This window comes from Prunus mume, linkage group LG3 (genome assembly GCF_029339155.1).
Source record: "Prunus mume cultivar Tortuosa linkage group LG3, ASM2933915v1, whole genome shotgun sequence".
Lineage (NCBI taxonomy): Eukaryota > Viridiplantae > Streptophyta > Magnoliopsida > Rosales > Rosaceae > Prunus > Prunus mume.
The window spans coordinates 6702746-6722813 of record NC_142700.1 but is presented as its reverse complement, the minus strand read 5'-3'; the positions used below and the strand labels follow the sequence as shown (position 1 = coordinate 6722813).

At 37.8% G+C, this 20068-nt stretch overlaps 5 protein-coding genes across 10 annotated transcripts; 3 read left to right on the top strand and 2 right to left on the bottom strand.

Annotated features, from left to right (window-relative positions):
• Positions 1 to 723: 723 nt before the first annotated feature.
• LOC103325305 (NAD(P)-binding Rossmann-fold superfamily protein) lies at positions 724 to 3606 on the top strand. Of its 3 annotated transcripts, none has more exons than XM_016792963.2 (6): positions 724 to 980; positions 1931 to 2080; positions 2432 to 2525; positions 2661 to 2743; positions 2905 to 3058; positions 3211 to 3606. In XM_016792963.2, the coding sequence occupies exons 1-6, from the start codon at positions 795 to 797 to the stop codon at positions 3444 to 3446; spliced, it is 903 nt and encodes a 300-aa protein (XP_016648449.1). In that variant the 5' UTR covers positions 724 to 794; the 3' UTR covers positions 3447 to 3606. The 3 variants fall into 3 exon arrangements, with proteins under 3 accessions (XP_016648449.1, XP_008225684.1, XP_088904533.1); XM_008227462.3 differs by having other exon boundaries at positions 726 to 1079; XM_089048407.1 differs by lacking the exon at positions 724 to 980 and adding an exon at positions 1111 to 1745.
• LOC103325304 (Pentatricopeptide repeat (PPR) superfamily protein) lies at positions 3567 to 7170 on the bottom strand. Of its 3 annotated transcripts, none has more exons than XM_089048405.1 (3): positions 4428 to 7170; positions 4066 to 4334; positions 3567 to 3972 (listed from the first exon to the last, which is right to left on the bottom strand). In XM_089048405.1, exon 1 carries the CDS (start codon positions 6906 to 6908, stop codon positions 4506 to 4508), a length of 2403 nt encoding a protein of 800 aa, XP_088904531.1. In that variant the 5' UTR covers positions 6909 to 7170; the 3' UTR covers positions 3567 to 3972; positions 4066 to 4334; positions 4428 to 4505. The 3 variants fall into 3 exon arrangements, with proteins under 3 accessions (XP_088904531.1, XP_088904530.1, XP_008225681.2); XM_089048404.1 differs by having other exon boundaries at positions 4066 to 4319; XM_008227459.2 differs by having other exon boundaries at positions 3567 to 3947; positions 4066 to 4319.
• A 2150-nt stretch (positions 7171 to 9320) lies between these two features.
• Positions 9321 to 12177, top strand: LOC103325383 (cysteine-rich receptor-like protein kinase 15). Its single transcript, XM_089048408.1, has 7 exons — positions 9321 to 10341; positions 10446 to 10574; positions 10649 to 10776; positions 10856 to 11066; positions 11158 to 11395; positions 11509 to 11659; positions 11747 to 12177. Exons 1-7 carry the CDS (start codon positions 9465 to 9467, stop codon positions 12032 to 12034), a joined length of 2022 nt encoding a protein of 673 aa, XP_088904534.1. The 5' UTR covers positions 9321 to 9464; the 3' UTR covers positions 12035 to 12177.
• Positions 12178 to 13547: 1370 nt separating this feature from the next.
• On the top strand, positions 13548 to 17414 carry LOC103325303 (alpha amino-terminal protein methyltransferase). 2 transcript variants are annotated; one of them, XM_008227458.3, is made up of 8 exons: positions 13548 to 13896; positions 14023 to 14170; positions 14475 to 14533; positions 15104 to 15223; positions 15437 to 15538; positions 16107 to 16161; positions 16463 to 16560; positions 17038 to 17414. In XM_008227458.3, exons 1-8 carry the CDS (start codon positions 13642 to 13644, stop codon positions 17161 to 17163), a joined length of 963 nt encoding a protein of 320 aa, XP_008225680.2. In that variant the 5' UTR covers positions 13548 to 13641; the 3' UTR covers positions 17164 to 17414. The 2 variants fall into 2 exon arrangements, with proteins under 2 accessions (XP_008225680.2, XP_016648326.2); XM_016792840.2 differs by having other exon boundaries at positions 13553 to 13896; positions 16463 to 16499.
• A 132-nt stretch (positions 17415 to 17546) lies between these two features.
• Positions 17547 to 19493, bottom strand: LOC148918578 (Leucine-rich repeat protein kinase family protein). Its single transcript, XM_089048406.1, has 2 exons — positions 18145 to 19493; positions 17547 to 18038 (listed from the first exon to the last, which is right to left on the bottom strand). Exons 1-2 carry the CDS (start codon positions 19373 to 19375, stop codon positions 17680 to 17682), a joined length of 1590 nt encoding a protein of 529 aa, XP_088904532.1. The 5' UTR covers positions 19376 to 19493; the 3' UTR covers positions 17547 to 17679.
• Positions 19494 to 20068: the final 575 nt, after the last annotated feature.

Below are 20068 nucleotides of genomic sequence, written 5' to 3'. Positions count from 1 at the left end.
TTATCGTGGGACCTATAAACATACCGTCGGTCTCATCAACTTCAGTCTTTTTGTACATTACTACATTATTGTTTGTTGGCCATAATATGACTATGATTTTTGTTGACGCTTTCAAAGTTACAACCAACTTTCATTTGAAAAATGGTTCCTTAATAATGATACTATTATGACCATATAATTATTTTGTCTACATCTAAATATACTGGTGTGATAGGAATTAATTCAAACATTTTGTTAGCATAGTTGCAAACTCGCAGTATGCAGACTATCCAATAAACAAAGAGAGTAATTCGTCTACTACGTTAATAAAATAACGGAACGAATAAAAGTCATTTGTGTATGTGAGTAATTATATTTAACAAATTCCTTAATTCAGTATCCTTAAAAGATGATTTGACCTGATTAGAACACAGATGATGATGATTTGCTTGATGGTTGAGCTTCATTCTCCATGCCATATTGATTGGTTGTGAACAAAAGTCAAGTCACTTTCTTGAACTTCAAATGATATACAATAGCATTTAGAACTCACGTTCAAGCCAATACGGGCTGGTCCATTGTGATTTTTTAAGCTTTCTCGAGTTTCTTGTTTGGGCTTTTAGATGACTCAAAGGCCAGAATCCAAACTCAGTTGACAACAAACTGGCCCAACCAGTTGCCCCAAATAAAGAAGGAAAAAAACACAGTTTCTGTATTTTTTTTTTCTGGAAGCAAAGTCCAAAATCAATGAATAAAAATATTTCAAAGGTGGCAGATTATCAACCACATATGAAGTGGTACGTTGCAAATTTGCAATGTATGAAGTGTTAGTTAGAAGTAGAGCAAACCAATCAATTAGTAGTTGCAAACTGCAGACATCAACAGAAAGATCGGTTGGTCTCTTGTTTTGGGTGGACAAACTGAAGATGTACAAACTGAGACACTTGTTTCTGAGCCAACAATGCTCGTTCATGGCGATGACATCTCTGAGACTGATGCGGGTAAGGACCCAAAGGGCCTCGTTTTCTTCTTCTGCTGTGAAATGGGAAGGTGGGGTTTCCATGGTGCAGGGTGCATCCAGAGGAATTGGCCTTGAATTCGTGAGCTTCTGTTTCTTGTATTCATTTGCTTTGTTGCATACATATATATTGCTGTTTTGGCAAACGGGTTGTTCTGTTTCATGTTGAGAGTTTGATTGAGATATAGAATTTCACTAGACAAGTGCCAAAATATGTAAATCTAGATAGAATCAAAATTGCCCATTTCATTGTATATCAAGAAAAAGTTTGTTATTGATGAATATGTTATCACAGTGGTTACAACAATTGAAGAGTACTATTGACATTGCTTTGAAATAGCCAGGTTGGGGTTTGCAGGCTGGAAATTCAGTAAAACTAGAAAGTGTGGTCTTTGTATTGTTTACTGGAAAATGTATTTTTGGGATTTTTTATCTTCAGTTTCATTTCAATTTCCCTGTACAAAAATAACATTTCGAAAAGAGAATGGTGGGCAACTTTTGGTTCAATGACAATGCCAATCCGAATACTTTCTGTAATTGTTCTCTTATGGCTATCAGAATGATAGAGTTGCATTTGTCATTTGAAGAGGACTATGAAGTTGAATTATATTCTAGTGATGCATTCTCAGTTTTATTTTCAATTTTTGGGGGTACTTTGCATGGTTATATAACACCTCTGGCTGACTTGTTGGTTGGTTTTACCTTTGGAGGAACCGGAGGAACCTGTGGTACTCTGCAGGATTTCCATGTAATTAATCACCCAACACTTGATATCTGAATTCTTATTGTTCGTGCAAGATGCATCTCCAAATTGAAATAGTCATATTATGTCAATATCAATTCAGACATAACTGGTTGTAGCCTGTAGGTTCTCACTTTCCGTTTGTGACACTTTTCTGCTTAAAATTGTGACAGTTTTCATTTTATGTATAGGTTAAACAGTTGTTGGAGAAGGAAAAAGGTCATGTTATTGCCACTTGCCGTAATCCTAGTGGGGCAACAGGTCTTCTTCATCTGAAAAGTAAATTTGCTGAACGCCTCAGCATTCTACAATTGGACGTGACCAATGAAAGCACCATAGAGGTTACATAACTCGGTTTCTGCAAGTTCATTTCTTATCTTGCTCCATTCTGAAAGAAAAGTAACCATTGAAGTTAGATGCATTTCACCATTTCCTTTTTCTACCAACACTTGGTAAATTAGTTTGCCTGCTAGTCAGCAATGAGTTCAAATATCAAAATTTGGCACTTTGAGGTTTTCTTGATTACTCTTAACTGTGCGGTGGTAAATTTACTGAAGAAAAAGAATTTTTGGTATTTCTTTGTCATTTTGGAATGAAGATGCATCAATGAAACTTCATGGTAAACTTCATGTCTATAAATGGATTAAAAAAAAAACTACTTCCTAAATGTTTGTTTGTGTCTTGCATTTCAGGAATCTGCCAAGTCTATCAGTGAAAAATATGGCTCTTTAAACCTTCTCATTAATGCATCTGGGATTCTTTCCATACCTCAAGTACTGCAACCAGGTATGCATCTTGGATCATTGCTTGAACAAAGACTTTGAAGTCTAATCATTATCTAGAACTGCAAAGTCTTACTCAGAAGTTTATCATTCGTGTAAAAGCCAGACTGTCATTTGGGTTCTTTTATTTCCAGTACAGAAACGACGCTGAGGAAAGTAGAGAAGTCATCTTTGCTGCTTGCTTATGAGGTTAATGCTGTAGGTCCTATTTTAGTGATCAAGGTATGCTCACTGGAATTTCATTTTCAAACTTGACTTGGTTCTTGAATAAAATACACATACCATTTCAGAACCGAAGTCCTTGTAAGTTCCCTCACATTAATCTTCATGGAAGTGCATATTAGAGTTGGCTAATTATTGTAATCTGTAATTTGTGCAAGCAGCATATGTGGCCTCTCTTAAGGGATGGAGGCGGCTTGGGAACTGAAAGGGATGTCGCAGTTGTGGCCAACTTAAGTGCCAGAGTGGGATCCATAGGTGATAATCGCCTTGGGGGTTGGCATTCTTATCGAGCTTCAAAATCTGCACTTAATCAACGTATGATTTCTTACTTGAGGTCTCTTAACATCAATTTTTATTTTTATTTTGATCAAGCATGTTTAAATCAGATTGAACTAATAGTAGTTTTGCAGTAAACTTAAATAGTTATATTTCAACTTTATAATTCTGGTTGTCCACTGTATTTGCAGTGACAAAAAATATATCAGTGGAATTTGCACGAAGGAAGGATCCAATTACGTGCATTTTATTGCACCCAGGTACAGTGGACACAGATCTCTCCAGGCCATTTCAGAGAAATGTTCCTGAAGACAAACTTTTCACAACAGAATTCTCAGTACAGAAGCTCTTAAGCATCATCCACAATGCGAAAAGCCATGATAATGGAAAGTTTTTCGCCTGGGATGGTCAGGAAATTCCTTGGTGACCATTGAATTATTTCCAAATAGGAAACAAGAAATAAGTTTTTATTGAGTTGAAATATTTAAGCCTTCAATTGTCTCTCAAACAAATCAAAGCTGTTAAACAAATATGTTTGAACCTTCAATTGATATCAGAATAAAAAACATTGCGCTTTTACTTTTTCACCTTTTTAAGTAATTATTTGAACCAAAACCGTCGTATGGTTGAAACTTCTACAAAATTTATAGGTTAACAACTACATTTTTACATCAAAAACAGCTAACAAATAAAAAAAAAAATCGAGATAAGCTATTCTGTCTCTGATGAACCATGTTGATACAAATGAAGATAGTTTCCTCCTTCACGGGTCATGGCTATGCAATTTATTCTTCAGGTTTGAGTTTCCTCCATCCCTCCCCACACCGGTCTCTGCTGCCTTTTGAGGCCTGCATTTGGGTTCTCTTTCATAAGCTTTTTTCTAAGGAAGATTGTTTTTCTTTTCATTGGAGGGGATCACTCCCCTGACCTATGGTGAAGTAAGAAACAAAATCCTGTGAGGAAAAGGAATTAAGAAGAATGCTTAGATTTCGTTTCACAATAGAAAGAAAGTGAAGGGCCGATCAAGAGAGAGAAGATTTGTTCACCTGCTAAAGCCATTAGGAAGGTGCATCACCAAATCTTGTCTGTGACTGTGACTCGCTTGTTCTATATGGTGATGATGTAACAATAGTCAGCTGCAAAATAAAACATGTGCTCTCGATGATGAAACCAAAGGCCATCTGTTCCAGCAGCAAAAGGCACTTGCAAAGGTAATATGCCTGTGAGATGAAAACCTTCTGAAGTAGCCTGCCAGTGATGCAAACCTAGCAGGGGCAGTGAGGTTCTTGAGAAATGCATGCTGCAGCATTAAAACCTGATTATGTCAAATTTTAATGAACATTTGAGAATGGATAAATTCATTGGAAACCTAACAGACTCAGAATAGAAATGCTAAATCTTGACTGACCTTCTCTTTATGGTTCCCAAGCTTCCATAAGGAGAATACCACGTGAAGAAGCACCAAGAGAAATGTTTTGACTGTGTTCTAGGCAGTATAGAAAGATTTTTTGTTACTTGCTACTTCAACTTCATCATCAATTACCATAAAATTATCATCCTCCATACCGGTTTGCTTGCCCTTATCATATTCAATCCAGCTATAACCTGGATCCTTAATGACCTGTTTGTCACTCATTTTATCTCTCACGTCCCTTGCCTCATCCCATCTTCCTAAAGAAGAATAAATATTGCCCAGAAGCACATAAGGGGCTGAATTATTTGGGGTCAAGCGGAATAGTTCATCTGCTGCTCTTTTTGCTAACCCCACATTAGCATAAACCCTACAAGAGCTAAGCAAAACCTCCCATATAACTGGATCATCTTTATATGGCATCTCATCTATCAGGACTTCTGCTTCATGGAAACGACCAGCACGACCTAGAGCATCAATAATGCAAGTATAATGATCCAAAACTGGCACCACTCCATGTTCTTGTTCCATAGAATTGAATATTTCAATGCCTGCATCGACCAATCCGGAATGGCTACAAGCAGTCAAAACAGCAACAAAAGTTATACAATCAGGTTTCTGACTTGATCCAACCATGTCCCCGTAAAGCAGAACAGCTTCATCTCCACGTCCATTTTGAGCATACCCATGAATCATTTCATTCCAAGTAACAGTATTTTTACTAGGCATCATATCAAAAAATTTCCTGGCCTCATCTACATCACCACATTTGCAGTACATATCAATGAGAGCACTCCCTACAAAGAGATCACTCATATATCCATCTTTTGTCATCTGAACATGAACCTGCTTCCCTTGAAATGAAGAAGACAGCTTCGCACAACAACTCAGTACAGTAGCATAAGTGAATTGGGTAGGTCTCATCTCATCATGCCGCATCTGCTTAAAGAAAGTGAAAGCTTCCTTATCTTGAGAATTGAGCGAAAGACCTGCTATCATAGAGTTCCAACAAACAATATCTAATTCAAGCATATTATGAAATATATGCTTTGCCATTTCTGTCTGACCACACTTTGAATACATGCCAAGAAGTCCACTTGCAACATACATGTCTGTTTGAAAGGCAGCCTTTTGTGAGGCAGCATGTATTTCTTTTCCAGCCTGCAGAAGCCCCATTGCTGCACAGGAGCTGAGGGCAACTGCCAAGGTAGTTCGATCAGGTTGCACATGTTGAAACTGCATTTCCCTGAAAAGCTCGATTGCCTCCTTGTGGTCCCCACTCTGAAAATAGCCAGAGAGAATGGCATTCCATGAACTCACATTTGGGCATGAAATGTTATCAAACATTTGACGGCCACTTTTTATATCACCAGACTTGACACATGCTGCAAGCATATGAATATAAGTAACCTCATCTGGTTCAAAACAGCAAGATCGCATTCTTTGCAGATATTCTAAAGCTTTCTGAGTCTCGCATATCTGGCCATACCCAGCTATCATGATATTCCAAGACACATTACTGACTTTTGGCAAATTAGCAAAAACCTTCTCAGCGCTATTCATATCCCCATTCTTAGCGTACATATCAAGCAATGAATTGTTCAAATGAAGATCTCCCTCAAATCCAAGTTTAATTGTAAGACCATGTATTTGTTGTCCATTCACATTACATGGAAATCCATCACCCTGATCATCAAGACGATACTCGCCGCCTCCTCCTCCTCCTTTCGCACAAACACCCAAGATGCTCGACAACGAGACAGAATCAATACGAACCCCTTTCCTACACATCATTCTAAACATTTCCAAAGCCTCCATGACTCTGTCCGTCTGCGCTAACCCACCCATGATAGCTGTAAAAGTAACTTCATTAGGCTCAGCCATGTCACCGAAAATCCGAATTGCATCCCTAATAAGTCCACATTTTGCATACATGGAGAGTATAGCATTGCCCACATAAATATTCTCCTCAAGACCAATTTTGATGGCAAGACCATGACATCTCCTACCATGCTCCACATCCAACAATGCTCCACACGCACTAAACACACTCGCCAACGTGAAACGAGTAGGCATGAATCCCTCCAAAATCATTGTATCATAAACACCCAATGCAGTTTCCTCTTGCCCATGCCGGACTAACGCACTAATCAGAGTGTTCCAGGAAACGGTGTTTCTCTCGGGCAATTTCAAAAACAACTCCTGAGCATCCTCTATACTCCCAAATTTACAGTAGCCACCCAATATGGCATTCCAAGAATACACGTCTCGGTGAGGCATTTTATCAAACACCCGGTCTGCATAACCGATATTACCACATTTAGAGTACAACTCAACGAGGCGGTTAGAGAGGAAAGTATTAGACAAGAGGCCATTGCTACGTAATATGAAAGCATGAATGAGCTTGCCGGCCAAATGGGCTTTCTTGTCTATGCAACCCTGCAAGAGATTTGCTAAACTGGTAGCTTTGCCTTCCATGGATTTCAAAGCTTAGAAAGCTTGTTCAACATTGCGATATAGTACAGTACCTGAGGTACTTGTTCCTTCTATCCACCAATGACACTAAGCCACGTAGGCACAAACAAATTGTCCTACAATTCTTCAAATAAGTGCGTGAATATATGAGAGAGAAGCGCGAAGTTTGAATTGGATATGAGCCCTATGACTCCTATCCTAGGGTTTTTAACAAAGATTGAATTGAATTGGGAGCCAAACCTGAATGATGCGCGACCGAGGAGGCCTGTATAAATAGAATTTTCAACGGTATAGCCGTTCACCAGTATAGCCGGACGGCTATACCCTATGAATGGTAGCCACGGCTATACTCTATAAATAGAATATTTCAACGGTAACGCCAGTTATACTCTGTAAATAGAATTTTCACGGCTATACCCTATAAATATTTCTCTTTTTTAATTACTTTACTTAGTAGTTATCTTTTAATTTTAATTTACCTAATGAATAATTAGTATTTAAATATTTTCTTAAAGAAAAAAAATTAAAAAAATTTAGTTACTATTTATTAAGTAATATAAATTGTGAAGTTAATTAAAATATTTAATACTAATTATTCACTAAATAAATAATAATGAAAACATAATTACTAATGAAAATAATGAAATAAGGCTGAGATATTATTTAATTACTAAAAAGAAATTTTTTAGTCCGGCAAATATAAATTCATTTTTTTTTTGTTGGTGCAATGTGGAAATATTTTTAAAGCATAGAATTTTTTAAACTTATAGCCGCGCGGCTGTACTCCATAAATAGACTTCTCAAACGTATAGCCGCTCGGCTATAATATGTAAATATAATTTTTATAACAGTATAGCCACTCGGCTATACTCTGGAAATTGAATTTTTTTAAAAGTATAACTAGGGTGGCAATTTGGACACGACCGATACTGACTTCAAACCCGCGAGAAATTAGCGGGTTCAACCCGTCTGATAAAAACAGTCAATTTCGGTCAACCGTTCGGCCGTTTAATAAGCAGGTGGGTTTCGGTCAACCCGCTAACCCGCTTATAATACCTACCTAACCCGTTTATTAAGCGGGTCGTGTCATGTCGTGTCAACCCGCTATAATACCTGTCAACCCGCTAAAAAATGAAGAGAAATGGAGACTTCAGCACACACACAAGGGGTTTCGAACCCCTACCACTCTCATTTCTCTCAAACACCTTATCCACCATGCTACAAATAACTTTGTGATTTTATCATATGTCTTTTAGTATTTATAATGTTTCTTTTTCTTTTGTGTTTTCCTTTCTTTTCCATCTCTCTTCTCCACTTTTTTTTTTCTTTCTCCTCTTTTTTTTTTTTCTCTCTTTTCCTTTCCTCTTCTCTCCTTTTTTCTTCTTATTTCTTTTCCTTCTCTTTAGTTTTTCTCATCTCTCTTTTTTCTTTCTTTCTTTCCTTCAATCTTCTCTCTCTCTCTCTCTCTATTTTTTTCTTTCTTTTCCTTCTCTCTTCTCTCCTCTCTTTATCTTTTTTTTTCTTTCTTTTCCTTATATTTTCTCTACTCTCTCTGTTTTTTTTAATTTAAATTTTTTTCAATTGTGAGTTTCGTAACATGCATATAATTATTTATGAACCCGTTACACGACTCGAAACCCGCACGATAAAAGACGACCCGAACCCGACACGACACGTTTATTAAATGGGTTGGGTTCGGGTTGAGCATTCTTGACACGTTTATTATCCCGACACGACACGAACCCGACACGACACGACCCATTGCCAGCCCTAAGTATAACCAGTGTACTACATAAATAGAATTTTTCAAAAGTACAGCCGGTCGGCTATACATAGCCGCCCGGCTATACTCTGTGAATATGTATTTGAATTTCTAATATATGAAAAACAATGGAATTCTTTTCCAGCTGGCTTTCATTTATTTTATTTTCTTCTTCTTTTGTTTTGCCACGCAGATAATCTACGTCATCGTCGAGATTTTAGGTTTTCATGCAGCATCACTCCATTTTATACTCCGAGCTAATTGCAAAAGACTTCAGCTTTGCTTCTGTGCGATGTCGTTTGGCCAAAGAACCGTTTGACAGAGCCAACAGCCGCCAAAACCAGACCAGAACTCGAGTCTCAATGGAGAAAGGTGGGACCTTAGAATTCCTGCTCAGATACCTTGTAGAAATTTAATAGGAGAAACACTTCGTAGAAGTTTTCTTGTATATATCATAACAGGAAAAGTTTACAAAGACTCAAGCATATATATACACAAGGAGAGAAGAAACAGACTTCAATATCTCCTTGAATCACGTCCTTAATTTAGGGACGGATCACAGCTACCAACAAGGATGGCAGCCGTGCACAACAAGGTATACACAGTAGTGCACCAGGTTATACACACCGATTTGACTTCCAATACTACGAGAACGTAAGATCAAATTAAGGGTCAAGAAACCATTTTGACCGTAGTATATGTTTATTTTTATTTTTATGAATGACCTTGTCAAGGAACCAATATGTCTTTCCTTTTTAAGACAAGTTTATGTTACCGTTGTGAGTTGAGCAAGAAAAATGGGTTCCTCAAGATCATTGCTTTTCTTCATTACTCTTGCTATTATTATCTTAAACCTTGTTGCCCCCACCATATCCCAATATGATGGTATGTGCACAGAAAGAACTGATTACTGCTGGAAATGCTCTGATACTGGCATCTACACACCAGGTGACAAGTACCATGAGAACCTCAACAGCCTCCTCTCCTCCTTCTCCTCCTCCAACACGCAAAACAATTATGGGTTTTACAATTCATCATTGGGGCAAGACCAAAACCAAGTCAATGCAATTGCATTATGCAGGGGAGATATCTCAGAGGACTCTTGTCATGCTTGTATCAACAAGTCAACTGATGTTCTCTTGCAAAATTGTACACGTCATCAAAAGGAAGCAATCGTATGGGCAGAGCCTTGTATGGTGAGATACTCAAACAACTTGATATTTGGTATTGAACAAGTGGACCCTGTTCAGCATGTGCCTAGCGAAAAATATGCCAGAAATGACCTGCTGCTTACCTCCTTGTTGGGTATTTTAAGTGACAGAGCTGCGTCAGGGGATTCTCTTAAAAAATTTGCAGCAGGCCATGCAACTGTCTCTGGAGGTGAAAAAATATACGCACTTGTTCAGTGCACTCCAGACCTAGACAAGCAAAATTGCAGCAATTGCCTTAAACAGTCCGTCTCAGAAATTCAAACCTGTTGCGGTGGAAAAGGAGGAAGAGTTCTTAGACCCAGCTGTAATTTAAGGTATGAGGCTGGTCTGTTCTTTGAGTCTACAGCCAATTCGTTAGTAGATATTCCAGCTCCAGCTCCGCCAGCACCAGCACCCGAAGAAGGTACAGCACCACCACCACCACCACCACCCGAAGAAGGTACAGCACCAGCACCCGAAGAAGGTATGTATGGTTGGTTACCCTGCAAATCTTAAATTTGATATCCATGTCTTACAATTGTGTGGTTCGGTTTTGGCTTTTGATAAGATATCCCATCCGATTTTCAGCAAAAAAGAAGAGTAACACAAAACAAACAGTCATCATCATCGCTGTGGTTTTGGTTGTTTTTGTCACTATTTTCAGCAGCATATGCTTTTTCTTCAGAATTAGGAAACGAAGGGTTAAACTTGAACAAGGTAAGTTCAACTCTGTTTATTTATCTTATCTGAGGTTTTGAACTCTCTTTGCTAATTAATTTTCCCATTTTCAGATGAGAATTCGGAAGACGTTAGTCTGGTGGATTCGTTGCAATACGATTTTGAAACTATAAGATCTGCAACAGATGACTTCTCTGATGCAAATATGCTTGGACGAGGTGGGTTTGGAGCTGTTTACAAGGTAACAAAACAATCACTTTCACAAGAGAAAAAAAAAAATCTAAGCATGGTTTCCTTATTTTTCTCTTTTAAACATTCAGGGCAGGCTATTAAATGGGCAGCCTATAGCAGTGAAAAGGCTCTCCAAAAATTCTGGACAAGGTGATCGTGAATTTAAGAATGAGGTCGTGTTAGTTGCTCGGCTTCAACACCGGAATTTAGTGAGGCTCCTAGGATTTTGCTTGAAAGCAGAGGAAAGACTCCTCATTTACGAATATGTGCCTAACACAAGTCTTGATCACTTCATTTTTGGTATATTTGCTCTGCCTCAAATTTCGTATAATTTATAGTAATTTCTTAAAGATTAAAAAGTTCATATTTCTTTTAATAAAATTGTGTTTAGACCCAAACAATCACGAGCATTTGGATTGGGAAACACGTTACAAGATCATAGGAGGCATTGCTCGAGGGATTCTTTACCTCCATGAAGATTCTCGGCTTCGAATTATTCATCACGATCTCAAAGCCAGCAACATTTTGTTAGATAAAGATATGAACCCCAAAATTGCTGATTTTGGAATGGCAAGATTGTTTGTTATTGATCAAACTCAAGGGCATACAAGGACAGTAAGGGGAACCTAGTAAGTACTGTGATAACATACACTTTCATTTTGTGCTCTCCTTACAACAGAAAGCTTTCATTGAAAAAGAAAACAACTTTGCATGTCTAATAAATGGAATATAATTCGTGCAGTGGATATATGGCTCCTGAGTATGTAATTCATGGTTGCTTTTCTGTCAAAACGGATGTCTTCAGTTTTGGGGTGTTAGTTCTTGAAATTGTAAGCGGTAAAAAGATTGGTAGTTTCCGGTATGGCGAGAATGAAGAGGACTTGTTGACCCATGTGAGTATGAATACATTAAAGTCAGTATATATTCTCTCTTTTGCCGTGGTAAAATTTCTTTTTGACTATATTGATGTACTTCTATAGGCATGGAGAAATTGGAGGGAAAATACATTTCAAAACATCATAGATCCCGTGTTGACGAGAAGTTCACTAATGGAAACGATGAGATGCATCCACATTGGTTTACTGTGTGTTCAAGAGAATGCGGTGGACAGGCCAACCATGGCTTCAGTTGTATCCATGCTTAACAGCCAGTCTCTCGCACTTCCAGTACCCTTACAACCTGCATTCTGTAAGCATAGTACCAGCAGCCTCCCTCCACATGTCTCAAAATATGAGCCTTCAAATATTACTGAACCATATCCCCGCTAGTGGTTGAGTACCAACCGCACGGTAACAGATTTAGGTTTTAGATTTTGTTTATTTATTTAGCACCAAAGTTTTGTTGGTAACTTCTTGCTTCAAATGCGAATTGGTATTTATCGTTAATAAAATGGCATCCCGTGGCTTCACAATATTATGTCTGTTTATCTCCATGCAGTTCTTATTACACTCTCTAATACAATGAGAAGGGCAATAAAAGTTAATAAAACAGTGAAAATGAATGAAAGCAAGTAAATAAGCTCCCTTTATCCCTATACTGAACTGACCAATCCGGACTGGAAACAAATTTTCAACAAAACCCAAATTGAACCAACCAGTTCAGGAGACTATAGGAGTTCAGAAGGTCATTGGCTCTTTGAAATCCTATGAACAACGATTGTAAAGGCACACTGAGAAACTAACAGAAAAGGCTTTCTCTAGCCTGAGTGTGAACCCCAGAGAGCAGGTAAATGCTGCCCAATGCGGAAGTTCTAAGTCCAAGAAGAATTGGAAGCCACAGAACAAGAAGAAATGGGATGGGAAGCCTGGAAATACTTTCAAAAAGGAATATAAGAATGAAGGAGCAAAGGGTTCTTGCAAAATCTGTGACAAACTGCATTATGGTATTTGTTGGTTCAAAGGCAAACCTAAATGCACAAACAAATTGTCCTACAATTCTTCAAATAAGTGCGTGAATATATGAGAGAGAAGCTCGAAGTTTAGATTGGATATGAACCCTATGACTCCTATCCTAGTTAACAAAAATTGAATTGAATTGGGAGCCAAAACTGATTGATGCGCGACCGAGGAGGCCTGTATAAATAAAATTTTCCACAGTATAGCTGAACGGCTATAACTACAGCCGCACGGCTATACTCTGTGAATAGAGTTTTCAAATGTATAGCCGCGCGGCTATACTCTGTAAATAGAGTATTTCTACGGCGAAGCCGACCCTCTGCGAATAGAGTTTTCAATGGTATAGCCGCGCGGCTATACCCTATAAATATCATAATGTGGATTTCTCTTTTTTAATTACTTTATTTAGTAGTTATCTTTTAATTTTTATTTACCTAATGAATAATTAGTATTTAAATATTTCTTAAAGAAAAAAATTTAAAACATTAGGTATTATTTATTAAGTAATATAATTTGTGAAGTTAATTAAAATATTTAATACTAATTATTCACTAAATAAATAATAATGAAAACATAATTACTAACGTAAATAATTAAATAAAGCTGAGATATTATTTAATTAAATAAGTTTGGCAAATATAAATTCATATTTTTTTTGTTGGTGCAATGTGGAAATATTTTTAAATCATAGAATTTTTCAAAAATATAGCCGCGTGGCGGATTATCCGGCCTGAATTTTCATAACAGTATAGCCGAGTTGTAGTATAGCCGCGCAGCTATACTATGTAAAAAGAAATTTTCAAACGTATAGCCGGCCGGCGATACTCTGTGAATATAATTTTTCTTTGTTTATGTATTTGAAGTTCTAATATATGAAAAACAATGGAATTCTTTTCCAGCTGGCTTTCATTTATTTATTTTCTTCTTCGTTTGTTTTGCTACGCAGATAATCTTCGTCATCGTCGAGATTTTAGGTTTTCATGCGGCATCACTCCATTTTATACTCCGAGCTAATTGCAAAAGACTTCAGCTTTGCTTCTGTGCGACGCCGTTTGGCCAAAGAACCGTTTGACAGCCGCCAAAACCAGACCAGAATTCGAGTCTCAATGGAGAAAGGTGGGTTAGACTCTGCTGGCCGAGAATTCAAGAACGCAGAGGAGATGTGGAGAGAACAGGTCGGAGAAGACCAGAGCAAGAAGACTGAATGGTACCGTCAAGGCATTGGCTACTGGGAAGTCAGTGCTTTTGGCAATCTTCTGTTTGTGCTTTTCTTTTTCTCTCAGTCATTTTGTCAAGCATGTTGTGGACGTTTGGAAAGTGTTTGATGTTTTTGGTTGTTTCGTTGTTTGTGGTGAGAAAAGGGTGTGGAGGCCTCGGCGAATGGAGTGTTGGGAGGATATGGACATGTCAATGAGCCTGACATAATGGGCAGTGAAGCTTTTCTTAATACGCTTCTCTCTGAGCGTTTTCCTGATGCTGCTAATAGCCAACGCCACCTAGTTGTTCTTGGTACACAAAACTCTCTCTCTCTCTCTCTCTCTCTCTCTCTCTCTCTCTCTGTTTGTTTTAAGTTGCTTAAAATTATTGACTTTGTTGAGACCTTGGTTAAAGGAACCTTATTTATCTGAGAAAAGAGTTGAATTCATATTTAATAAGTTCATTTATGTTAGTCATGTTTAGGGCCTGGCTATCAAGCAATCAAATTTGAGAAGGGCTGCAATCCAAATTTGGGCTCCCTAGTGTTGAATATGACTTTTTGGTTTGTGGTTTTAAAATCAATTCAAGGTTCTTACCAGTATTTAATTTTCTACAGATTGTGGTTCTGGCATTGGGAGAGTCACAAAAAATCTTCTCATAAGATACTTCAATGAGGTGAGTTCAGTTTCTGGGCAGCACCTCCCTTTCCTACCACCTTCTTTCCACATTTAGTTTCCCTGATATTCATTTCATATTACTGTACAATAATTTTTGAGGTCTTTAACTGGACTTGTATCACATGGTGTTTGTTTGTCAATCATGAATAGTGGAACCAAATTTGGATAAGTTCCAACTGCTTAAATGTGAAGTGCATCCATATTATTAATGGCTCTTTATAATGGAATATTATGTTCCTGGTTCAAACAATGTACAAGACAGAGTTTCAATAGTATTAAGACTGAATCATGGGACCTCAAATATATGTCTTGGTAGAGTTGCTACTTATCTTTCTTAGCTTTCAAATTTTTGCATCACGTGTGAGCTTGAGTCAAGATACCAATATCTTTACCATGATTTAATGTATTGGATTTTCCATCAGACTGGATCTTCTTATGTGTTTGTGTTACATGGAACAAATCAGTGTCACTATAACTTAATAGAGTTTATTATCCGTTGTAACCTTCTCAAGTGAGTTCACACATTTATTCTCTTTGATTGTTTATTTCTGTTTTCTTGAAACCCCAGGTTGATCTTCTTGAGCCTGTATCACATTTCTTGGAAACTGCTCGTGAAAGTTTGGCTCCTGAAAATCATATGGCCTCTGATATGCACAAAGCCGCTAATTTTTTATGCGTGCCTCTTCAGGTAGTATACTCAAATACACTAATATTACCATACACATTGGCATATGGTCTTGACATGCACAAACCGGCTAATTTTTAGAACACCTGCCAGGCAATTTGGTTTTCCAATGCACTTATTAAGTGTCCGCCTTTCTTTACTTTTTCTAAACATCCATCTCTTACCCTTGCTGAGTCTTTTGCAAACCTCTTGAACGTTTTCTGTCCTTCATTTTAGGAATTCACACCAGAAGCAGGAAGGTATGATATTATATGGGTTCAGTGGTGTATTGGGCATCTGACGGATGATGACTTCGTGTCATTCTTTAAAAGGGCAAAGGTAAAACTGTTTTCTTGAATATTAATGTAAATTATGTTTCAGATGTCAAGGTATCTAGTGGGATTGTATCACTATCACATCATATACAAGTTGCCTACAATCTTCTGACCATTTAGATCCATAAATCTATGAGCATTAAACCCTTTGTTAAATCTAAAATTTCTGCAGTCTCTGGTTCAAATTGAATTTGGACTTTGTGAGGATAGTTTGAACATGATTGACCCCTGAAAAGTTTGAACATGCATTCTGGACAGGATCCTCATTTGCCTTAAATTGCCGTAGAAAGTTACCATAATGCTGACTGTGTTTAGATCCTCTAAATTCCTAATTCCAGACTTCCAAGGTTTACGACTCAGAAGTTTGATTACTGTTCCAGTCAACTGAAGCCATAATTCAACGTTTTAAATTTCTTTTAAAGCTGATTGTCACACAAGCAAAGAATTTTGGAGAGCATTGGATTCTAATGTAAAACTAGTGCCCTTATCCTGTACCCTATTGTTGTTAGTTTTGTGTCAGAAAGTACTAACAGTTTATATGTTTACCTGTACTAACAACCTTATCTTTCTAGGTTGGATTAAAACCTGGTGGTCTTTTTGTCCTGAAGGAAAATATTGCAAGAACCGGTAATTTGCTTTCTGTTTCGCTTCTTTTCTTTGTGGTTATGATAAAGTTTCCATTTCACCTGTTTCCACTACTACTAAGAAGGGATGAGGAATAGGTACCTATTAGGTGTTAGGGTTGTGATAATTGGGGTGGTGGTGGTGATGCTGATGGTGGGTACCCACTGTCCATTCCTTCTGCCAGGGTTACCATGCTGTAAAAAGTATATTTGTCTGCATTCTTTTTTGTACAGTAAATTTGATGGAGGATAACAATTTGCAGCAAGAGAATGAATAGTTGAGAACTGATTGTGTTGATTTGTAGGATTCGTGTTAGACACAGAAGATCGGAGCATCACCAGGTCCGATTTATACTTTAAGGAGCTCTTTTGCCAGTGTGGACTTCAAATTTACAAATCTAAGGTCAAATGTGAACTTTCGTACCATGTCCTATTAGCTCTAGAATTTGATGTGAACATAATTTCGCTCTGTTTCTATCTTCTGCTTTTCTTTTCTTTTTTTCCTTTTTTTGTTGCTGATAACTGATTAGTCTAGAATAGGTTCTCATGGTCACTAAAGGTTTCCAAACTTTAAGTTGTATGTGGAGTGTGGACTTCATGCCATATCAGTTGGTAGATTTGTTGCTCGTATTTGTTGTTTGTCGTATTGATGCCAATTTTCTAAATGAAATTGAATTTGCCTTCTCTAACTGGAAATTAGTTTACTGGCTCATAACTTTAAAACAAAGTGAAGTAGTTGAGCATGATTATATATACTACCTAATTCATTTTGACCACTGATTGATTAAATAATCGTCTTTGATTGAATTTATATGGAATCTCTACTGTCTTTAGCATCAAGATTTGCTTGGTTTATAATGCCAGTTTTTCCTTGCATCAGGATCAAAAGGGATTGCCTGAGGAGTTATTCGCTGTGAAAATGTATGCATTAACTACTGACTTGCCAAAGAAGGCCCATCGGACCAAATCTAAAGTGCAAGCCAATAGACCCGGTGTCATCAAGTGAGAACTTCCATCTTTAACTTACATAGAGACAGATTTATTCCTTTTGACAGTAGTTTTTGGTCCTGAGTCCTTGTAATATGCCATTTTCCCTTTCCAATTGTACCCCTGAGTTTTGTGCAAGAACCAGTTCGTATTCAGCAGCAAATTCTGTATCTTGATATTCTTGATGAGGTGCATATTGTTTTTGTTGTTTTGTTGTGTAAATGTAACATACTAATAAAGCCAGCAATAGACATTGTTTGGTTATGTTCACATTATTTTTCCACCCTGACTTTGTCTTGCGTCCCTGCAAAGCAAAATGATATTTGTGAACTGATAGAAGTGAAAGAGGAGAGGGTGCTGATCCAGATTAAGTAGAGTTACCAAGAAGGACATCGATCTTAATACCGCAATGAAATGTTACAATTTAAAATATCCCACATGGGAGAAACAAAGCATTTTGTGATCACAGATATAACTTATAAGAAAAAGATTTCTTTCAGGAATCTGATTTACAAAGTTCCATGAATTGAAAAGTTCATCTTGATTGCATGCGCTGGTGCCCTTTACCCCTTTCTGAATGTAACCTTTCATGATTATGAGAAGCTAAAACCCTGCAAGACTGGTAGGCTTTGCTCATGATATCAAAGACCTGACCCAAGCTGACTTCTTGGTTGCTTGATGCATCTGTGCACATTAAGCCTAGGCCTATTGCCTGTTTAGCTTGATCAAAAGTATTTTGTGTCATTTCCATTTTCTGGTCTATCACTTTCTGCAGACTCCCAGGATAATGCATTCTGATATACTCAATAAAACCAGCCTCACCCCTCTCGAATTCTTCTTCCGGCCTCCGGTTTAAGAGCATCTCTAGTAGGAGCACTCCAAATTTGTACATCTCTGAAATGCAAAATTTAAAATTGTCAGATCAGTAAGTTAACCGAGTACAGAGAAGTAAAAGCAAACAGAAAGAATTTACGCAGCTTCATATATAGATGTGACTTACTTCTATTGCGGCTGATGCTTTGATCCCGAATCTTAAACCTCGAAATTCGGGGCTCCAGATTGTTAGACAACAAGATGCTGCTTGTCCTGAGGTCATAACCAACTTCAGGCCACTCCTCTAGATAACACATGCCTTCTACAACCCCCATTAATATTCTCAACCTATGGCTCCATGGTGTAATATTTGACCCCATTAGCCACATCTCAAGGTTCTCTCCTTCCATCCATTCGGTGACAATGGCTTTTAGTCTTCGGTTGTTACACCAACCCAATACATTAACCAAGTTCTTGTGGCATAACTGAACAAGAATCTTGCATTCTTCGATCAATGTAGGGTGTCTTTCACCTCTGTAAATCTCAATCCTGACATCAGCACCATCTCTCAGAGTTCCTTGGTAAATATAAACTGATTCACTCTTCCCCATCAAATTCTTCTTTGAAAATCCATTGGTTGCTGCCTTAAGCATTGCTGGTGTAAACCGGTGCTTTGGTTGAAGCATTCGTGGGAGGAAGTCAGGCCTGCGGAAACAAAGCCATCCCAAGCAAGACACCATCAGAATCACAAAGATTGGGAAACCAACCAACAAGAGTACAGCCTTGATCCTGAACTTTTTTCCATCCGGGAGGAGACCCGAATGAAGAAAGCTTGAAGAGTTAAATTTTTTAAAGAACGGGATATCAGAGATTTTATTCTCTGAGAAGTGATTATACGATAAGTTAAGGAGTGTGAGGTTGGTAAGGGGAGAGAAACTCTCTATTGGGACATCACCAAAGAGGTTATTATGGCTCATATCAAGAGCTTGGATTTGGGTGCATTGAAGAACGTCAACAGGGAAATTGCTTCTCAAAGAATTGTTTGACAGATCAATAGCCAAGATGCTCAGCGGGCAATACTTCCAAAAGAAGTTGAATGACAAGTAGAGTGGCGCCATCTTTGGGTCGTTTTGAAGGTTTATCTTTGGGAATGATTCGACACAGTTTGGGTTCTTGGACTCGTTGCAAAGATGGCTTGCGACAATGGTGGATTTGAAAATCTCATCAAGGTCCATAGGAGAGGAACTGCAATATCTGAGAGATGGGTTGTGCTGACAGTTTTTCAGGATTGTGGTGTTGAAATCATGAGGTGGTTTTAAACTTTTAAGATCTTCTATGACTGACGCAGAGAGAGCTGCAGAAACTGAGGCTGAAACTGTGACCAATAGGAGGATGAAAGTTACAGAAAGGGAAGCCATGGAGAAGTTTGTGTGTGTATGTGTTTGCAGATTGTCTTGATATATACGTTTAAATTGTAAATCGAGTTCAAACGGTTACCAAGAAGTGGGGAGCCCATTTTTTCACGTTGAAGGCTAATTTTGGTGGTTACACTACTCCCTCGAAAAACAGTTTAATTTTTATAGCCCTCAAAGCATGCAAGCATATGTACAACACTTTTTTCTTGTCGACTACGGTCCTAATTGCATTTACATATGTACAACACACTATTTTTATTTCTAGTCACAGAATGATGTAAAAGGAGGCTGCACTGCATGCAATATGCAAAGAATCAACAAGATTTTGTTCCATGCATAACCAATGATATAGGGTAGGAATTCATTGAAGCAGCAGGAACATTTCTTTTTTAAAGACGTTGATATTTCTGGCTTCACTGCTTTTCTAAGAAGAATAGACAAGATCATGGTAGCAGGAACTATATTCTATAAAAGATCCTCTCCAAATTGTTTTAGTTTTAGAAATGTAAATACTTAAATTTGAAGAAACGAAAAGAAGATTACAAAAGCACACACATGCCAAGTAATAGCCTATAGCTACAGGCTTTATTAGTTCCTTCAAGCTCACACCATTGATATTAAGTTGTATAATTGAGGAATCTTAAGTGTATAATTACATACCTGATCATCAGGTGGGATAATTCTCTTACAAGCTAT

Coding starts and splice junctions, on each gene's coding strand:
- LOC103325383 (XM_089048408.1), top strand. CDS start 9,465: ATGGGTTCCTCAAGATCATTGCTTTTCTTCATTACTCTTGCTATTATT. Junction 10,777..10,855: donor GGTTTGGAGCTGTTTACAAG/GTAACAAAACAA, acceptor TTAAACATTCAG/GGCAGGCTATTAAATGGGCA. Junction 11,660..11,746: donor AAGAGGACTTGTTGACCCAT/GTGAGTATGAAT, acceptor GTACTTCTATAG/GCATGGAGAAATTGGAGGGA.
- LOC103325303 (XM_008227458.3), top strand. CDS start 13,642: ATGCGGCATCACTCCATTTTATACTCCGAGCTAATTGCAAAAGACTTC. Junction 13,897..14,022: donor AAGGCATTGGCTACTGGGAA/GTCAGTGCTTTT, acceptor TGGTGAGAAAAG/GGTGTGGAGGCCTCGGCGAA. Junction 16,561..17,037: donor TTCAAATTTACAAATCTAAG/GTCAAATGTGAA, acceptor TCCTTGCATCAG/GATCAAAAGGGATTGCCTGA.
- LOC103325305 (XM_008227462.3), top strand. CDS start 795: ATGTATGAAGTGTTAGTTAGAAGTAGAGCAAACCAATCAATTAGTAGT. Junction 1,080..1,930: donor GAGGAATTGGCCTTGAATTC/GTGAGCTTCTGT, acceptor TTTTATGTATAG/GTTAAACAGTTGTTGGAGAA. Junction 2,526..2,660: donor ACCTCAAGTACTGCAACCAG/GTATGCATCTTG, acceptor TTTCCAGTACAG/AAACGACGCTGAGGAAAGTA.
- LOC148918578 (XM_089048406.1), bottom strand. CDS start 19,375: ATGGCTTCCCTTTCTGTAACTTTCATCCTCCTATTGGTCACAGTTTCA. Junction 18,039..18,144: donor AAGCATCAGCCGCAATAGAA/GTAAGTCACATC, acceptor TTTGCATTTCAG/AGATGTACAAATTTGGAGTG.
- LOC103325304 (XM_089048405.1), bottom strand. CDS start 6,908: ATGGAAGGCAAAGCTACCAGTTTAGCAAATCTCTTGCAGGGTTGCATA.